Raw genomic sequence first — 14695 nt, forward strand, 5'->3', positions numbered from 1 at the left:
ACTTGCTTCTGAAACTATATAGTGATGGTTCTTGGCACATATGAATTGTCTTCTATCTGGGCCGGTGTCTCTGATATTTATGTGGTTTCTTAAAGAAGGAACACCATACTTTACATGGGCTAGGAGCCTTCTGGCTACTCTGTAGCAAAACAATAATAAAACAAACCAAGAGATGGATAATTCTGGTGTGAACAATGTCTCTTATGAAAATAGAACGGCTGTCAGTCTGATTTGCCTCATTTCCCTTTTTGGAGTTGTGAAAAGATTAGAGCTGCAATGTTTAGTAGAGCAATTGGATATATGCAGTGCTTTTTTCTTCTTAAAAAATGTTTAGGGGTACTCTCATTAGGACTCAAGAAAATCACCATTTTATAGTTCAGATCGGGGAAAATAAATACGAAGTACAATACAAAAGTACAAAGATTCACAAAAAGTTTAGGGGTATGCACCCCCCAAGAAAAAAAGCACTGGATATACCAATGTAAGAAACAGGCTGCTTCAGAAAGTGGTAGTTTCTCTTTTACTGTAAATATTTAAGTATCCACACCATATGTTCAAAACATCATACGTTGACTCTTTCTTATTTTTTTATAGACAAAAAAGACCCCTCTGCCATTAACAGAAAAATTTACAAATATCCAACACAGTTATATTAGAGTCAATGACATAAACCTCAAAACTTGCGCATTTCAACCACTGTGGACCTTACAAAGAAATGTATACGGTCACAAAAAACATCAGTCAAAATAGCATTGTTCTTGGAGAAGCAATTCACGCAGTAAAATATACATTATGCATTGAAGGTTATTTATTTTATTTTAATTCTCATTATTTATAATTTATAATTCATTAGTTGCCTAATATTGCAACATCTGGGTCCGTGCTTCCCAAACATTTCTGGGGCACATTCCAGCCAGGCAAAAACACGCAAGGAGGATGTGAAGCAGGGCTCATAGAGAGTCCTGGAGGGCCATGTCCTGCACCCCACCCCAGAGGTTCCCATCCTTGACTTAGTGGGTCTGTGGGAGTTTACAGGCTGCTGTGCTGAGCTAAGCCAAGGTTTGGTTTAGCACAGGGGTCAGCAAACTTTTTCAGCAGGGGGCCGGTCCACTGTCCCTCAGACCTTGGGGGGGGGCGGACTATATTTTGAGGGGGGTATGAACAAATTCCTATGCCCCACAAATAACCAAGAGATGCATTTTAAATAAAAGGACACATTCTACTCATGTAAAAACACGCTGATGCCTGGACCGTCCGCGGGCTGGATTTAGAAGGTGATTGGGCCGGATCCGGCCCCTGGGCCTTAGTTTGCCTACCCATGGTTTAACCAGTTTTCTGAACCAGGGCTTGCGGCTAAGCCCTTTCCTCACTAACCATAAGCTGTAACCTTGCTCCCCTTTGGGAGCCTGCATACTTCTCCATGTCCCACTAAGCCACTGTTTGGCTTTGCGTGATGTACAAACCAAGCCAATATAAATGAAGATTTAACATGCCTGAGCAAACAAGGAAGCCTTACCTTGGCGCTGAAAAGACTGTTGGTGTCAGTCTTCTGAAATGGAGCCTGTTGCAACATGCATGCATATCTAAAAATAAGTATAGAAAAATAAGTATTTTCCTCTTCTTCTGCACTACAGTATTGGTTTATTTCTTCCAATACAAATTTAAACAGAATTAATCATAGGCGCTTTAGTGGATTCATCAAATACGGCTTTAATCAAGTGATAGCTCTAGGAATGATGGCTCATAACAACTTGATTTTTATTTTTTAAGGAAGAGGCTGTATTTGGCTTGATTTTGACATGCGCCAGTGGTTTTCTTTCCATTGAGTTAAATTTGTGATTTACAGTGCACTCCTAACCGTGGCTACTCAGAAGTACAGTAGGTCCTATTACCGGTAATTCAGTGGGGTTTTCTCCCAGCTGATTGGAATAGGATTGCAGACTAATTCTCTTAAACCAAGGCGGGGGAACCTGGGACTCTCCAGATGTTACTGGACTACAGATCCCATCACTCCTAGCCATTGGTCCTGCTAGCCAGGGTAACAGCATCTGGAGGGCCAAAGTTTCCCCGCCAGGAGACATTTGCAGGGAAATCGCAGCCGTCACTTTTGCAGCTGCCTGTATCTGGAGACCTTGAGCATCGTCTTGGCAGCATCACCAGATGCTGCACTTCATTGTACATTTTGTCAGAATAAGTGCAGCAGGCGCTGCTGCCATGGCACAGCCGCACGGCTCTTCGCCTGCGTGATGTGTGTGCACCTGTGAAGGGCAGATGGTTTCCTGAGGATTTTGGTTCCAAGAACTCTGGAGGCTGTTTTGGACCAGGCATATTCTGTTGCTATTAAGTGGTGGGGCGGGTGGAGGGGAGGCCGTATGCATTTCAGAAGTGCAGTTTTCACATTTTATCTTTGGCCCATATGGTGAGCAGGAGATAAGAGACCCTGAGCTCATCCATTCACATATGCCTTTAACCAGAAGTGGAGACAGATGGGTCATGCAACTGAGATTCTGCTCTGGAAGAGGTGTAGCTCAGTGCTTTGCATACAGAATGCCCCAGGTTGCATGCAGAAGCCCTCTAGCTTCTCCAATACCTTAGTCTGAAACCTTGGAGAGAGATGCCAGTCTGTGCCAACAAAAGCAAAGTTAGATGAAACAATGGTCTGATTTAGGGCTTGTGCACACTTTTGCTTTTGTCCCGAGCTTAGAAAGCATGAGTGAGAAGTTTTCTGAGCAGTTTCCCCATGTTTTCTAGGCATGGATCTAAGCATAGCTGCCAACCGTCCCATATTTGGCAGGAAACTCCCTTATCCCAGTGCCGTGTCCCCCTGCTGTCTCTTATTGATGATGTCCCTTAAATTTCCCGGGTTTCAAAGGAAGCAGCTCCTCTCCCTCCCTCCCTGCCGGCTAGGGAGGAGGGAGGCTCCAACTGTGTTGCTTGGCTGCCCAGAACGCCCCCCTCCGGCCTCCTCTCACCAGCCTCGGCCCCTGGGAGCCCCTCCCCGCTGGGACTGGACTCGGGCCCTTCTGCCGCCATCCTCCTTGTGGCCACCGAACTGAGCTTCTCTGCCTGGGGCCTGTCCTCTGCCCGCCACTCCCGCTAGGCCGTACTGTGGCTGCGCCGCCAAAGGACCCGGGTGAGATGGGCAGCCTGGCGCGGCCTCGCCTGATGGAACTGAGAGCTACAGATGGAGCACGAGAGAAAAGATACATAACTGCAGCAGCATCTTCGTAGCTTGGACTTTGTTTTGCGTGAAAAGTGGTTGCTGCTTGTAGTTATTTAATTGCAGTGTTTCATCAGCTGGTGTCTTGAGCAGCAACCTCTGGAAACGAAGGGCTAAAAACCGGCGCTGCTCTCCCAAATTATCTGGTCCCTTTGCACTTCGTATTTCAGCTGGTTGACTAAAATCCCTTATTTTGGCTGCTGATCCCTTATTTTCGAGGCTGCTGGTCCCTTATTTTCAAATCTGTAAGTTGATAGCTGTGGATATGAGTGGTTTTTGCCTTTGCCACACCATGCCATCCCCCCCCCTGAAAAACCCGAGATTCAGTGCTAAATCAGAACAAATGGTGATCCATGGAAAACTTGATTGCCATTTGTTGCGATTCAGCACTAAAACGTGGGTTTCCGCCCTGGGGAAAGTAGCGGGACAAGTGGAAGTGTGGAGGAGTCCTTAGTGAACCAGTGCTCAGCCAGATTCCTTTGCTCCCATCTTTGATACTGCCCACATTTTGATATGATGATAAACCATGCCTACTCTGCCTCCTTCCTCCTTGGCATGACTGCAAGGAGGGGTGTGATGTTTGATTAATTACACCTGAGAAACTCTGGTTAATGTTAATTCTGTTCTGCTTGAAAAAAAGTCCGCTGTAGTTGTGAAGCTGGCTTGTTTCAATAAACGGTAGCTAACGTCAACCACAGTTTGTGGTGTGCATGTAACACTAAAATGTAACTAGTTAAAATTACCTAATCCTTATGTAGCCAAAATGAGGCCATCCACATAGAAAAGGGGGAGATATTGTTTTGCAGAATTCAGAGGCAAAAGCTGAAAGGTGTGGAAAATGCAAAAGCAGCCAATAAGGATTGTTCTTGTTGAGTGGCCTTGGAATGCTGATGGACTATTGGTGGGAGAGGTAGATGGAGTTGGAGCGGGAATGGAATGGAATGGAATCTCCTGGAGCAGAGCTTGGAAAGTTGATAACCTGAACAGGAGCTTCCCATCCTGCAATGTTTTGAAGGTCCCCCTTGAGCTCTGAATTCCCTTTTCTGGAGGGTAAGCTGCTGGCAAGGGCTGTTTTCACCTTGTTCTGCTTGTGAGCTTCCTAGTGGTATCTAGTTGGCCACTGGTGGGGGATGAGCTGAACACTTGGTCTGACCTCTGCAGAGGCTATTTGAATGCCTCCTGGCGACCAAATGTGCAAGAGGTTTAGCTGTGTGAAATGAGCATATTTGGTTGCTCGTTGAAACTTTTCCTGCCCGAACTGAATTGCATTCCTTCCTGGTTCTAGTGTGCTGTGAAAGAACATGCAGCTGTTCCTTATGGTCCTCATTGCCTCCTGTCCTGACACCTTTTCTGTATATCTCTCATTGCAGATTGGCAGCCTGGAAGACTATTACCACTTTCACCACAGCAAGACGATTAAAAGGTCAACGTTCAGCAGCAGAGGCCCACACAACTTCCTCAGAATGGATCCAAAGGTACAGTAGGAAGCTACTGGTGTCAGGTCTACTTTGCAGGCTTGTCTTGAGTTAGCCCAAGTTCCAGAACAAGGGCAAGTTACAAAAGGCAAAAGGCAAAAGGAACTTTGGGTGAAAGCCCAAAGTACACTTGGCGGGAAATCACAATTTTTATTTAACTAGCTTTTGGGTGTGTGGGTATGTGTCCTTAAAACCAGCAAGATTAAATATATGATTACCATAATTCCAGAGTTAAATATATTGCCTATGAAGCCCCTTAGGCAAATGCCATCTTGGCAGGGGCACCATTGGGTCGACCTTGATGGGCTACACCAATGATAGCCAACATGGTGCCCTCCAGGTAGTGTTTGACTCCAACTCCCATAAGACCCACCTCGCATGGCCAGTGGTCAGGAACGATGGGAGTTGTAGTCCAGTATCTTCTGGAGGGCACTGCTTTGGCAATCCTTGCAATATGCCTGCCTGCAAACTATACTTTCCAGAGGTCCGTGCAGTTGAAATGAAAGTCAAATGAAAGGTTTACCCACCATAATGGCAGATGTTTTGCTAGAATATTAGATTGGGATAACAGTGGGCCCCTAGGTTTTGCAGGGCAACTTTATGTGGGTTTTACTTTACGTTATTTATTTATTTGTATTTGCTTCAGTTTGCAGTACAGTGTTGTAAGTTGCCTTGGGGTGGCATTCCTCTCTGCAAAAGCCCTGGCATTCCTCTCTGCAAAAGCCCTTTTAGTTGGCAGAAGGAAAGCTTTCCTCTGGGCCAGAACCATTTTAGTGGATGATTAAAATTGTGAGCATGAAACTTGTGTACAGACAGTGGGCCTACCCTGAAACAGTGTCATATAGAATGCATTTTGTTCCTGTGTGCTGGCTGGGTCCCATTTTTAACCAAGGTGGCAGGCTGAACCTTTCGAAACTTCATTTGATCTGCGGAACACTGATTATGAAGGCTGCTGGTCTACAATACAGCAGAGAATGGTGCTCTCCGACCAATTCCGTATTGCCAAATGTAGCTTCCAGACGTGTGCACATACAGCAAACAAATCAACCCATGTGCCTTCCCGTTCAAATATTTGAACTTATTCGCTCACTGTCTAACAAGCTGTAGATAATTCTTGAATGTGCACCCATATTGCATCAATAATAGTTGACGATGGCGTGGGATTTGGGGGGTGGGTGGAAGAAAGAACAAGAATAAACAAACTGCAAGTGTCTGAACATCCCACCAATTGCGAGAAAAACGGATGGCTGGTGGGTTTTTTTTGGTGTTCTAATTAAGTTTTGGAGCCCTAGGGGAGCTAGGGCGAGGGAAGGGTATGAATCTATATCTGCGATGGAAAAGCACACATTTTAAATTAGTCTACTTGATGCAAACCAAATGTTTTTTTTAAAAAAATTAGTCTATTTACCTAGTCGTATCGATTAATACAGCATGCACACCAGACATTTAAAGACCCCCCCTAAAAAAAGAATAATGGAGAAATGTGATTTCTTAAGGGTGCTGGGAATTGTAGCTCTGTGAGAGGTAAACTACAGTTTCCAGGATTCCTTTTTTGGAGCGGGGGGGGGGGGGTAGGGATGCACTTCAAATGTATGGTATGTATGCAACCTAACAGTTTGCAAAATAGAGCACCGCTGTATTTTGGGTGCTTGGAGCTAGGCTGGATTCGTAATCCATGCCTTGGTGTTCTCCCTTAGCAGATCACTTGGGAAGTGTTTTGCTACTTGACTGGTATACCTAATGTGTATGCATGAATATGCTAATAGTGGTGCTAAAGCAAGCCTTTAAACAAGTCATGCCGCCTTGAATTTAACTGGAAAAGATGGAACTGCATAACTTAAGGATTTGGGGGGGGGTGCACGCGTTGTTTTTAAAAGTTTAAAGCTCCTAGTCAACTAAGTGACTTGGTGCTTTTAAAGCTGAAAACTTCTCAAGTTTATTTTTGTTTTTATATAAATCTGCATCCTATTTCAGAGGCTCCCTGAACTGGGCGATCTTTTGCCAATGAAACTTGGTAGATCAAGTGGCTTTTCCCACAAGCTTTGCAGTTTGTCTCTTTCAATTTACCTAGACTTCCTTGATGAAGGGAGGAGAAAATGTTCTCAGAAACGTGTGGAACTTGTTAGCTTTAAAATATTGGGAAAAGCCTCTAGTCCTACTTACTTCTTTTTATCCAGGTCAGTTAAATCAAGTTCTGAGGGCGGGGTACGGCATCTATTTCCCATAAGTTCTATTGTAGGGCCAAGCTGTTGCAATACTGCATTTAGATACAGAAAACAAACACAGTTGGGGATATCTGTCAGGGCAGCTGATCGTAATGCTAAAAAGCACCAAAAACCTTCAGATTTCTGACAGACGTGATGAAAAAGGAAGAGGGAACTAGGAGGGTAGAGGAAAGCAAGCAAGTACTGGTATCAGTTATTAGAGCAGGGGTGGTAAACCTGTACACACCATAGGTCAATATTGGGCCCAAATTGGCCCATGTAGCTGTTTTCCACAAATCATGCCCACCTGTCCACTGCTGGGTGACATCAGCTTCACCAGCACATTCCCTTCAGCCGGCAGGATTGAAACCTCCACTCATACTTGTTCTAGAAAATCTTGCTCAGTTTGGCTGTGCCCTCATCCACCTGTAAATTGTGCCCCCCCCCCAAGGGTGGAAAGATAAGAAGCTGGCCTGCAGGGCAGAAAAAGCTTCCTGCCGCTATAACTGATCTTCTAGTGACCCGCTGGAATGGCCACCCAGATGATGGGAGACCAGATGACCACTGGCCCCAGATGATGCAATGGGTCAGCTTTGCTTGCTGATGGAAGCATTTCTGGAAGAGCTATCTATTATTGCTCTTTCTAGTAATGATCTCAGCTGGTGGGGGGCAATGGGAAGCCGCCCATCGCAGCTAGGGCAACCCAGTCAGATGGGCGGGGTACAAATAATTTAGCCAAAAGAAGAGTAGGATGTAATAAGGCATTGTTTTTCCATCCCGCCTTGCGGTCTTTGGATTCAGTGCTGTTTTCGTTCCACTGCATTTAGTCTTCTGCCAAAAGCTACATTATTTGTCCTGCTGTTGGCCATGGCAAGATTACATCATTATGTTAGCCTATCCATGTCAATGCAAAGAAAACACCGTGAACAGATTGTTTGTGGACTGAAAGGGACAACAACTGATCATATTTGCTGGATTAATTTTTGTTCTGGACATGGGGGCAAAAATTGCAAACATTGGCAATTTCTACTCCTGTTTCCATTGGAATTTTGCAGCATCCCTAGTGAGGAGAGTGGGGGGTGGAACTGGTGTCCTTTTCCTCCTCCTCCCCCCCCCAGAGAATTGTGGGAAGAAAATAATGCCCAAACAGCCAGCTTTCCCTTGCCATTTACATGGAGTGAATTGCAAACGCCTAAAAGCATCAAATCGGATGATCGTTCTGCATGTTATTCTGATGCATCTTCCGTGTTGGAAAATCATAACAAATAAAGACATCTCAAAGGGATACCCTTCATTAGCATTACATCATGATGAGGGCATCTTGTTTTAATGACTAGGCTGAAGTTTTAGTCAAGGTTCTGGGTTGGATTGGCTTGGCATTTTCGTTGTTTTCCCTCAAGTGAATTGAATCACTTTCCTGGTTTATACGTGTCTCGGCCTGCGTGTTGCAACATTTAGGCAGGGTTGGAAGTAGCCCAATAAACCAGCATGCCAATTAGCAAAATGCAATTAGCCATGCAAGATTTCGTTCACTTCCCAGTGGGCGTCGCTACGGATGCATCTGGAGGCAGTGCCGGATCTACACACTTTGCCGCAGGGGGCAGAAGTCTGTACGGTCTGCTACCCATTTCTCCTACAGATTCACATCCTCCCCTCCATCACCCCTGAGAGAGGGAAGCCTACGCTGCTCCATGGGATTCTGCCACCCAAGGCAGCTGCTTCAGATTGCCTCACTTGCGACCGGCCCCAATGGGCACCAGCCTCCCCTGGAACTCTCTCCCTGTGGAGGTGCATCTCGCCTTACCTTTTTATAGCTTCAGGCGTCTGGCCAAGGCTCGTCTTTTTGGGGGGACATTTTGAGAAGGAGATATGAGGTTGTCGCTGCTGTCAGTAACTGTCACTCAGCACGGGCCTGCTCAGTCTTCCTTATGCACAACAAAATTCAAAGCCACCATCTCCTGCATTTATTTATTACATTTTTACCTTGCCTCTTCTCCAAGGAGCTCAGAGCAGCACACACAGTTTTCCTCCTCTACCTCACGTTTATCTTCTCAACAACCTTGTGAGATGCTTCTTAGGTTATGGGGTTATAATCCAGACTGCAGGTGCCAGATCGGTGACTGGGAGTGGCTGCCAGGGCCATATAAAACCTGTCCTGAAAGACCTACATTGGCTCCCAGTATGTTTCTGAACACAATTCAAAGTGTTGGTGCTGACCTTTAAAGCTCTAAATGGCCTCAGCCCAGTATACCTGAAGGAGCCTCTCCACGCCTATCATTCAGCCCAGATGCTGAGGTCCAGCTCTGAGGGCCTTCTGGTGGTTCCCTCGCTGCGAGAAGTGAGGTTACAGGGAACCAGGCAGAGGAGGGCCTTCTCAGTAGTGGCACCTGCCCTGTGGAATGACCTCCCATCAGATGTCAAGGCGATTAACAACTATACAACCTTTAGAAGACATCTGAAGGCAGCCCTGTATAGGGAAGTTTTTATTATGTTTCTGTAATTTATTTTGTTTCTGTAATTCTGTGTTTATTATGTTTCTGGAAGCAGCCCAGAGTGGCTGGGGCAACCCAGTCATATGGGCAGGGTACAAAAAAATAGAATTATTACTATTATCAGTGGTAGTATTCGTATTATTAGTATTATAAGGTACTATTATAAGGTACTATAATAGTATTATAAGGTACTATAGTATTATAAGGACTGGCCGAGTGTCACCCAGTTGGCTTCATGGCTGACTGGGGATTTGAACGTGGGTCTTCCCAGTCCTAGTCAATCACTGTAACCACTACGTCACACTGCCTCTGTTTTGTTGTTGGACATGAAGCCCACTTCCTGTCTGTGAAGCTGGTACCCAAGGGATGTTGGGGTGAGAGAAGGTTTACGTAACGTTTCCACCACCAAATGAAAGAAGGGAACAACAGTAAGTCCTAATAGGTCAAGTGGTTTTCCTTGCCGAATAAAACCTTCTGGGTTAGGTTTGTTTGCTAGGCCTGATTAATTAGACAATTGTGAGTGCCTTTTAGCAGACTTCAGACTGCCTTTGCTTTGTACTGTACTAACCATCAATTTTCCCAGTCCCATCCTGCTCCCCAGCTTGACGGGAGCTGTGTGTCTTGGCAGGAAATAACCTAGACAAGTGTGTTATGGAAATACTATATTATTCTCATCATCTTAAACAACATAAGAGAGAGAGAACCCCCAAACCCTGCTTTTAATGCCCCCCAATCAAACCTTTTGAGGTTTCTTATATTTCTAAGCTTCTGAGGCTTGAAGGGGTGAAAGTGCCGATAATCCTTTAAAACAATAACTCAAGAGTCAGTTGAGCACATTAAATGTCTGGTTCACGTTGTTTCTCAGCTCTTGCGTTTCAAAAGGTCACAACCGGCCTTCCCCCACCCAGGGATTCCTATTTATTATTACAGAAACTTTAGGCTAATCCGTGTGTCGGAAATGTTCTCCCTTGCTGAGAATCCACTTCAGATCCTTTGACTCCCCTCTGGGATCATTCCTACCTTGGAGACTAATCCCAGATTTTCATGACTCCATTCCTTGATGAAACTGTCCTTGTAAGAAGCTGGGGATGTGGAGGATTAATTCTCTTATGTACTTGAGCAGGGAAGTTTGCATTAATTCAGTGGAGTTGTATTATAATTCCGATCTGTTCCGATGAATAAACATTTGCTTTAAACCTCATACTTTTGGTATACAGCATGCCTATAATCTAATTTATCTTGTTAATGTTCTGTGGAGGGGTCTGTACAGCTGTGGAACATCTGCTCTATCAAAAGCTACTTGAGAGCAAAGGGGAGCATTCTAGAATTTTTATCTCGACTTTTGTTATCAAAACTCACTGAGGCCCTTTTAACCGACTTTCATTTTTCTTCTGTGGCGTGTGTTTGAAGTAGGTTTTTTTTTCTTTTTGTTTTGGCTCTAAGCACCCACTGCTCTTAAGAATTACGTTGGTGCTTCTTTGTACTGGGATTTGTTTAGGTTTAAGAAGAGAAACCCATTAAAAAATGGCAAAAACCGGAAAAAGACAGACAGTTACTTAGAAAAACAATATGCACAGGATGAGGAATTATTCATGTGCTTGAAACTGCTTTTAATTAGACAAATGGCCTTGATGTCTAGTGTCATTCTGATGAGGTTAAGATAGGCACCTCAATAAAATGGAAAGGCGTTTTCATTCCAGGCAATGAAAACAAAGGAAGAGAGCATTTTCTGTGGTGAACTTTTGTAGAATTCCCTACCTCTAGTAGGCCCACCAGACCTCTTTTGTTGTTTTGAACAGATTAGTAGCAAACAGTTTTTGGTGCTGTTAGGGCTTGTGGGTAGGCATGGATAAGTTAGGCTTTGTTAATTAGTTAGGTTCATTAAAAGAAATTCTCGAAGGTTTATTGCTCATAGCATAACAGTACAAGAATAGTTAAATCGAACAGAATAAAGAAAAGCTTGGGTCAAATTATTTCCAAGAACAATACAGTATTAAGATAGGGAGATTAATGCAACAAAATTATATCTCTATATATTTTGCTTGCAAAATTGTCATACTGTACACAAAAAAGCCTATAAATCTAGACAAAGTCAAGTTTCAAAACAACAGATACTGATTAATTCAATTGCAGAAAATGTTGTTAGTTCGTAATGAATGCTTGTTGGGTGAAAAAAGATGCATATTAGGTTGTTAGGCTTATTTTTGATGTTTTAAGGTTTTGTGCATTTGTATGTATATTATTACTTTCAACAACCTGGATCATACACAATGTTAGTGAGAGTCAGAGTAGACCTAATGTAGAGTCCATTGATTTCAATGGATCTTCTTTTGATATGATGTGTTTTCATAATCTGGGCATCCTATTTTTCTGATTTGTGCCTTCTTGTTTAATTGCCAGAAAGAACAATCTGAATGTTTCCTTTATTGTATTTTTAATGTTACAATTTATTCTCTTAATCTTTGTGAGCGTATGTTGTTGGCTGGTCGTACAAACAGAGTTAATAAGCAATTTGTGAGCCATATGGCAAGAACTGGGATTTAGATGTCAAAGCAAACAAATATTTTCTTATTGATGCTGCTGTTAAAAAACCCCAAGCATTACTGTGAAACACTGCTATTTAAATTTTTTTTCTAGGTAAGGTGGCTGCAACAACAGGAAGTTAAACGAAGAGTCAAAAGACGCGTTCGGCGTGACCACCATTTTGTTTCCTTCAATGACCCACTCTGGCCTGAAATGTGGTACATGGTAACTATACATTCACTCTGTGTGTGTGTTTGTGTGTGTGTGTTTTCGTATTATGCATATTTTGGGAATCTTGTAAGTCTTTTGGCATCACAGAATCACACATTCCCTCCACCCCCTTCCTCTGCTGTTCAGGAGTGGCAAGACGGTGAGGGTGAATGTGTGTCTTAATGTGGCCCTCCAAGCTTCTATATCTGGCCCTTGCAACTCTATACCTCCTCTTCCCAGTTTGTGCTGCATTCACATGGCAGTTTATTCCATTTCTTCACGTTTCCCTAACTGTTAATTTCCATGTTGCATTTGAGCTTTTGCACAATGTAAAAGCCGCCTCTGGAAAACTAATGCCACACAGAGCATGTTTTGCACTCATTGTTATTTGATTCCAGAAAAAGTGGCTATTTATCTTTAAAAATATATTTTATTCATTGAAAATCAAGGTAGTGTATACAAAATACTCTAAATCAGCAGAATGCAGTCAATAAATTCAGCCTGATACAATATCAAACTTTATACAGATTGCCTTTTAAAAAAGATATGAAGAAGAAAAATCAAATAATTAAGGAACGAAAAAAGAGAAAAAACTAACAAATAAAACTACCTACATAGTAAACAGGCTTAAGTACAAATTAAAAATAATCATAACGTAAAAGTCGACCCAGGTCAATTTCCCATTTTGCTCATAGTATTTCCTATAAATAATAATAGAATGTGTAACCTAATCTTAGATGCTTCAAAACGCTTAGATTTGTGTGCATTAAGTTGGGTTACAAGTTAAAAACCTAAGCAGCTGGTTTTGAAGACTTGGCTAGTTGCTATTTACAAGGCTGACTTCGATTGATGGACAGAGCACATCACAAGGCTGGATGGGACATTTAAACCTCCCCTGAGCTTCTAGGGTTAGCCTTGGCAAGAAGGACCAATCCACTGAGTTTGGCTTTCTGCCCAGGAAGCTGTCTTACACTGAATTAGACCATTGTTCCATCTGAATCAGTACTGTCTCCACTGACTGGCAGCAGCTCTCCAGGGTTTCAGACACGGTTCTCTCCCAGCCCTACCTGGAGATGCCAGGGGTTGAGCCTGGGAGCATCTGCATGCAAAGCAGATGCTCCCCCACTGAGCTACAGCCCTTCCCCTATCCTAGCTTTTAAACTTGCTTGTTTAGCCGTGCGGAGTGTTGCTTGTTGGTCTGTGTGAGGAAGAAATGGCTAACCGACTGCTGCCTTCGCCCTCAGCACTGCGAAGACAACAACAGCGACTGTAGGTCAGAAATGAACGTCCTAGCAGCCTGGCAGAGAGGATATACTGGCAAAGACGTCGTGGTAACCATTCTCGACGATGGCATAGAGAAGCACCACCCTGATCTTGTGCAGAACTATGTAAGTAAAGCTGGAGACCCTTGGATCACCTCTTTTACGCTAGCCCTTAAGACCACAGTCCTATACAGTCACAGATGCTTCAGGTTGCATTTTTCAGGTTACGGATGCGCCAAAACCCGGAAGTACCAGAACAGGTTACTTCCGGGTTTCAGCGGTCATGCATGCGCAGAAGTGCTAAATTGCGCTTTTCGCATGTGCAGAAGCGCCAAATCGCAACCTGAGCATGCACACACGCGGCACTGCAGGTTGCGAACGCTGTGGGTTGTGAACGTGCTTTCCACACGGATCACGTTTGCAACGCAAGCATCCACTGTACAATGGTGCTTGGAAGTGAGTCCCATTGAACGTGCTTCTGAGCAAAGGTGGCCTCAGGTGGAAACTGGTAACTTGGGCTTTGATTCAGTTATGTTCTGCATTGGCAGCAGACTGCCTATGGGCCACAAAGAATCATAGAACTGTAAAGTTGGAAGGAACACTGTGGATCATCTAGTCCTCCAACCCTCTGCAATGCAGGAATACGCAGCTGTCCCATCCAGGGATCGAACCTGCAACCTTGGTGTTATCAGAACCATGATATTTGAATAAGTCAAGTGTATGGGAATCTATGGCCTTCCAAATGCTATTGGACTCCAGCCCCCATCAGCCATAGCCATCGTGGCCGACGGGGAGAAGCATCTAGATCAGGGGTCAGCAACCTTTTTCAGCTGTGGGCCGGTCCACCATTCCTCAGATCTTGTGGGGGGCCGGACTATATTTTGGAAAAAATATATGAACAAATTCCTATGCCCCACAAATAACCCAGAGATGCATTTTAAATCATAGAATCATAGAGTTGGAAGAGACCACAAGGGCCATCGAGTCCAACCCCCTGCCAAGCAGGAAACACCATCAGAGCACTCCTGACATATGGTTGTCAAGCCTCTGCTTAAAGACCTCCAAAGAAGGAGACTCCACCACACTCCTTGGCAGCAAATTCCACTGTCGAACAGCTCTTACTGTCAGGAAGTTCTTCCTAATGTTTAGGTGGAATCTTCTTTCTTGTAGTTTGGATCCATTGCTCCGTGTCCGCTTCTCTGGAGCAGCAGAAAACAACCTTTCTCCCTCCTCTATGTGACATCCTTTTATATATTTGAACATGGCTATCATATCACCCCTTAACCTCCTCTTCTCCAGGCTAAACATG

General features: G+C 44.1%; 1 protein-coding gene across 5 annotated transcripts in view; it reads left to right on the forward strand.

Annotated features, from left to right (window-relative positions):
• PCSK6 (proprotein convertase subtilisin/kexin type 6) overlaps window positions 1-14695 on the forward strand; it is a 101149-nt gene that overhangs the window by 21491 nt on the left and 64963 nt on the right. For all 5 annotated transcript variants that reach the window (XR_008327549.1, XR_008327550.1, XM_053365414.1 and 2 more), the window contains exons 2-4: window positions 4591-4695; window positions 12029-12139; window positions 13369-13512. Coding sequence is in view for 3 of the 5 variants with exons in the window: in XM_053365415.1 (XP_053221390.1) it covers window positions 4591-4695; window positions 12029-12139; window positions 13369-13512 (360 nt within the window). In the remaining 2 variants the exon portion in view is untranslated. The remainder of the gene's footprint in view (window positions 1-4590; window positions 4696-12028; window positions 12140-13368; window positions 13513-14695) is intronic.

The sequence above is a fragment of the Podarcis raffonei genome, chromosome 14 (assembly GCF_027172205.1).
Source record: "Podarcis raffonei isolate rPodRaf1 chromosome 14, rPodRaf1.pri, whole genome shotgun sequence".
NCBI classification, from domain to species: Eukaryota; Metazoa; Chordata; class Lepidosauria; order Squamata; family Lacertidae; genus Podarcis; species Podarcis raffonei.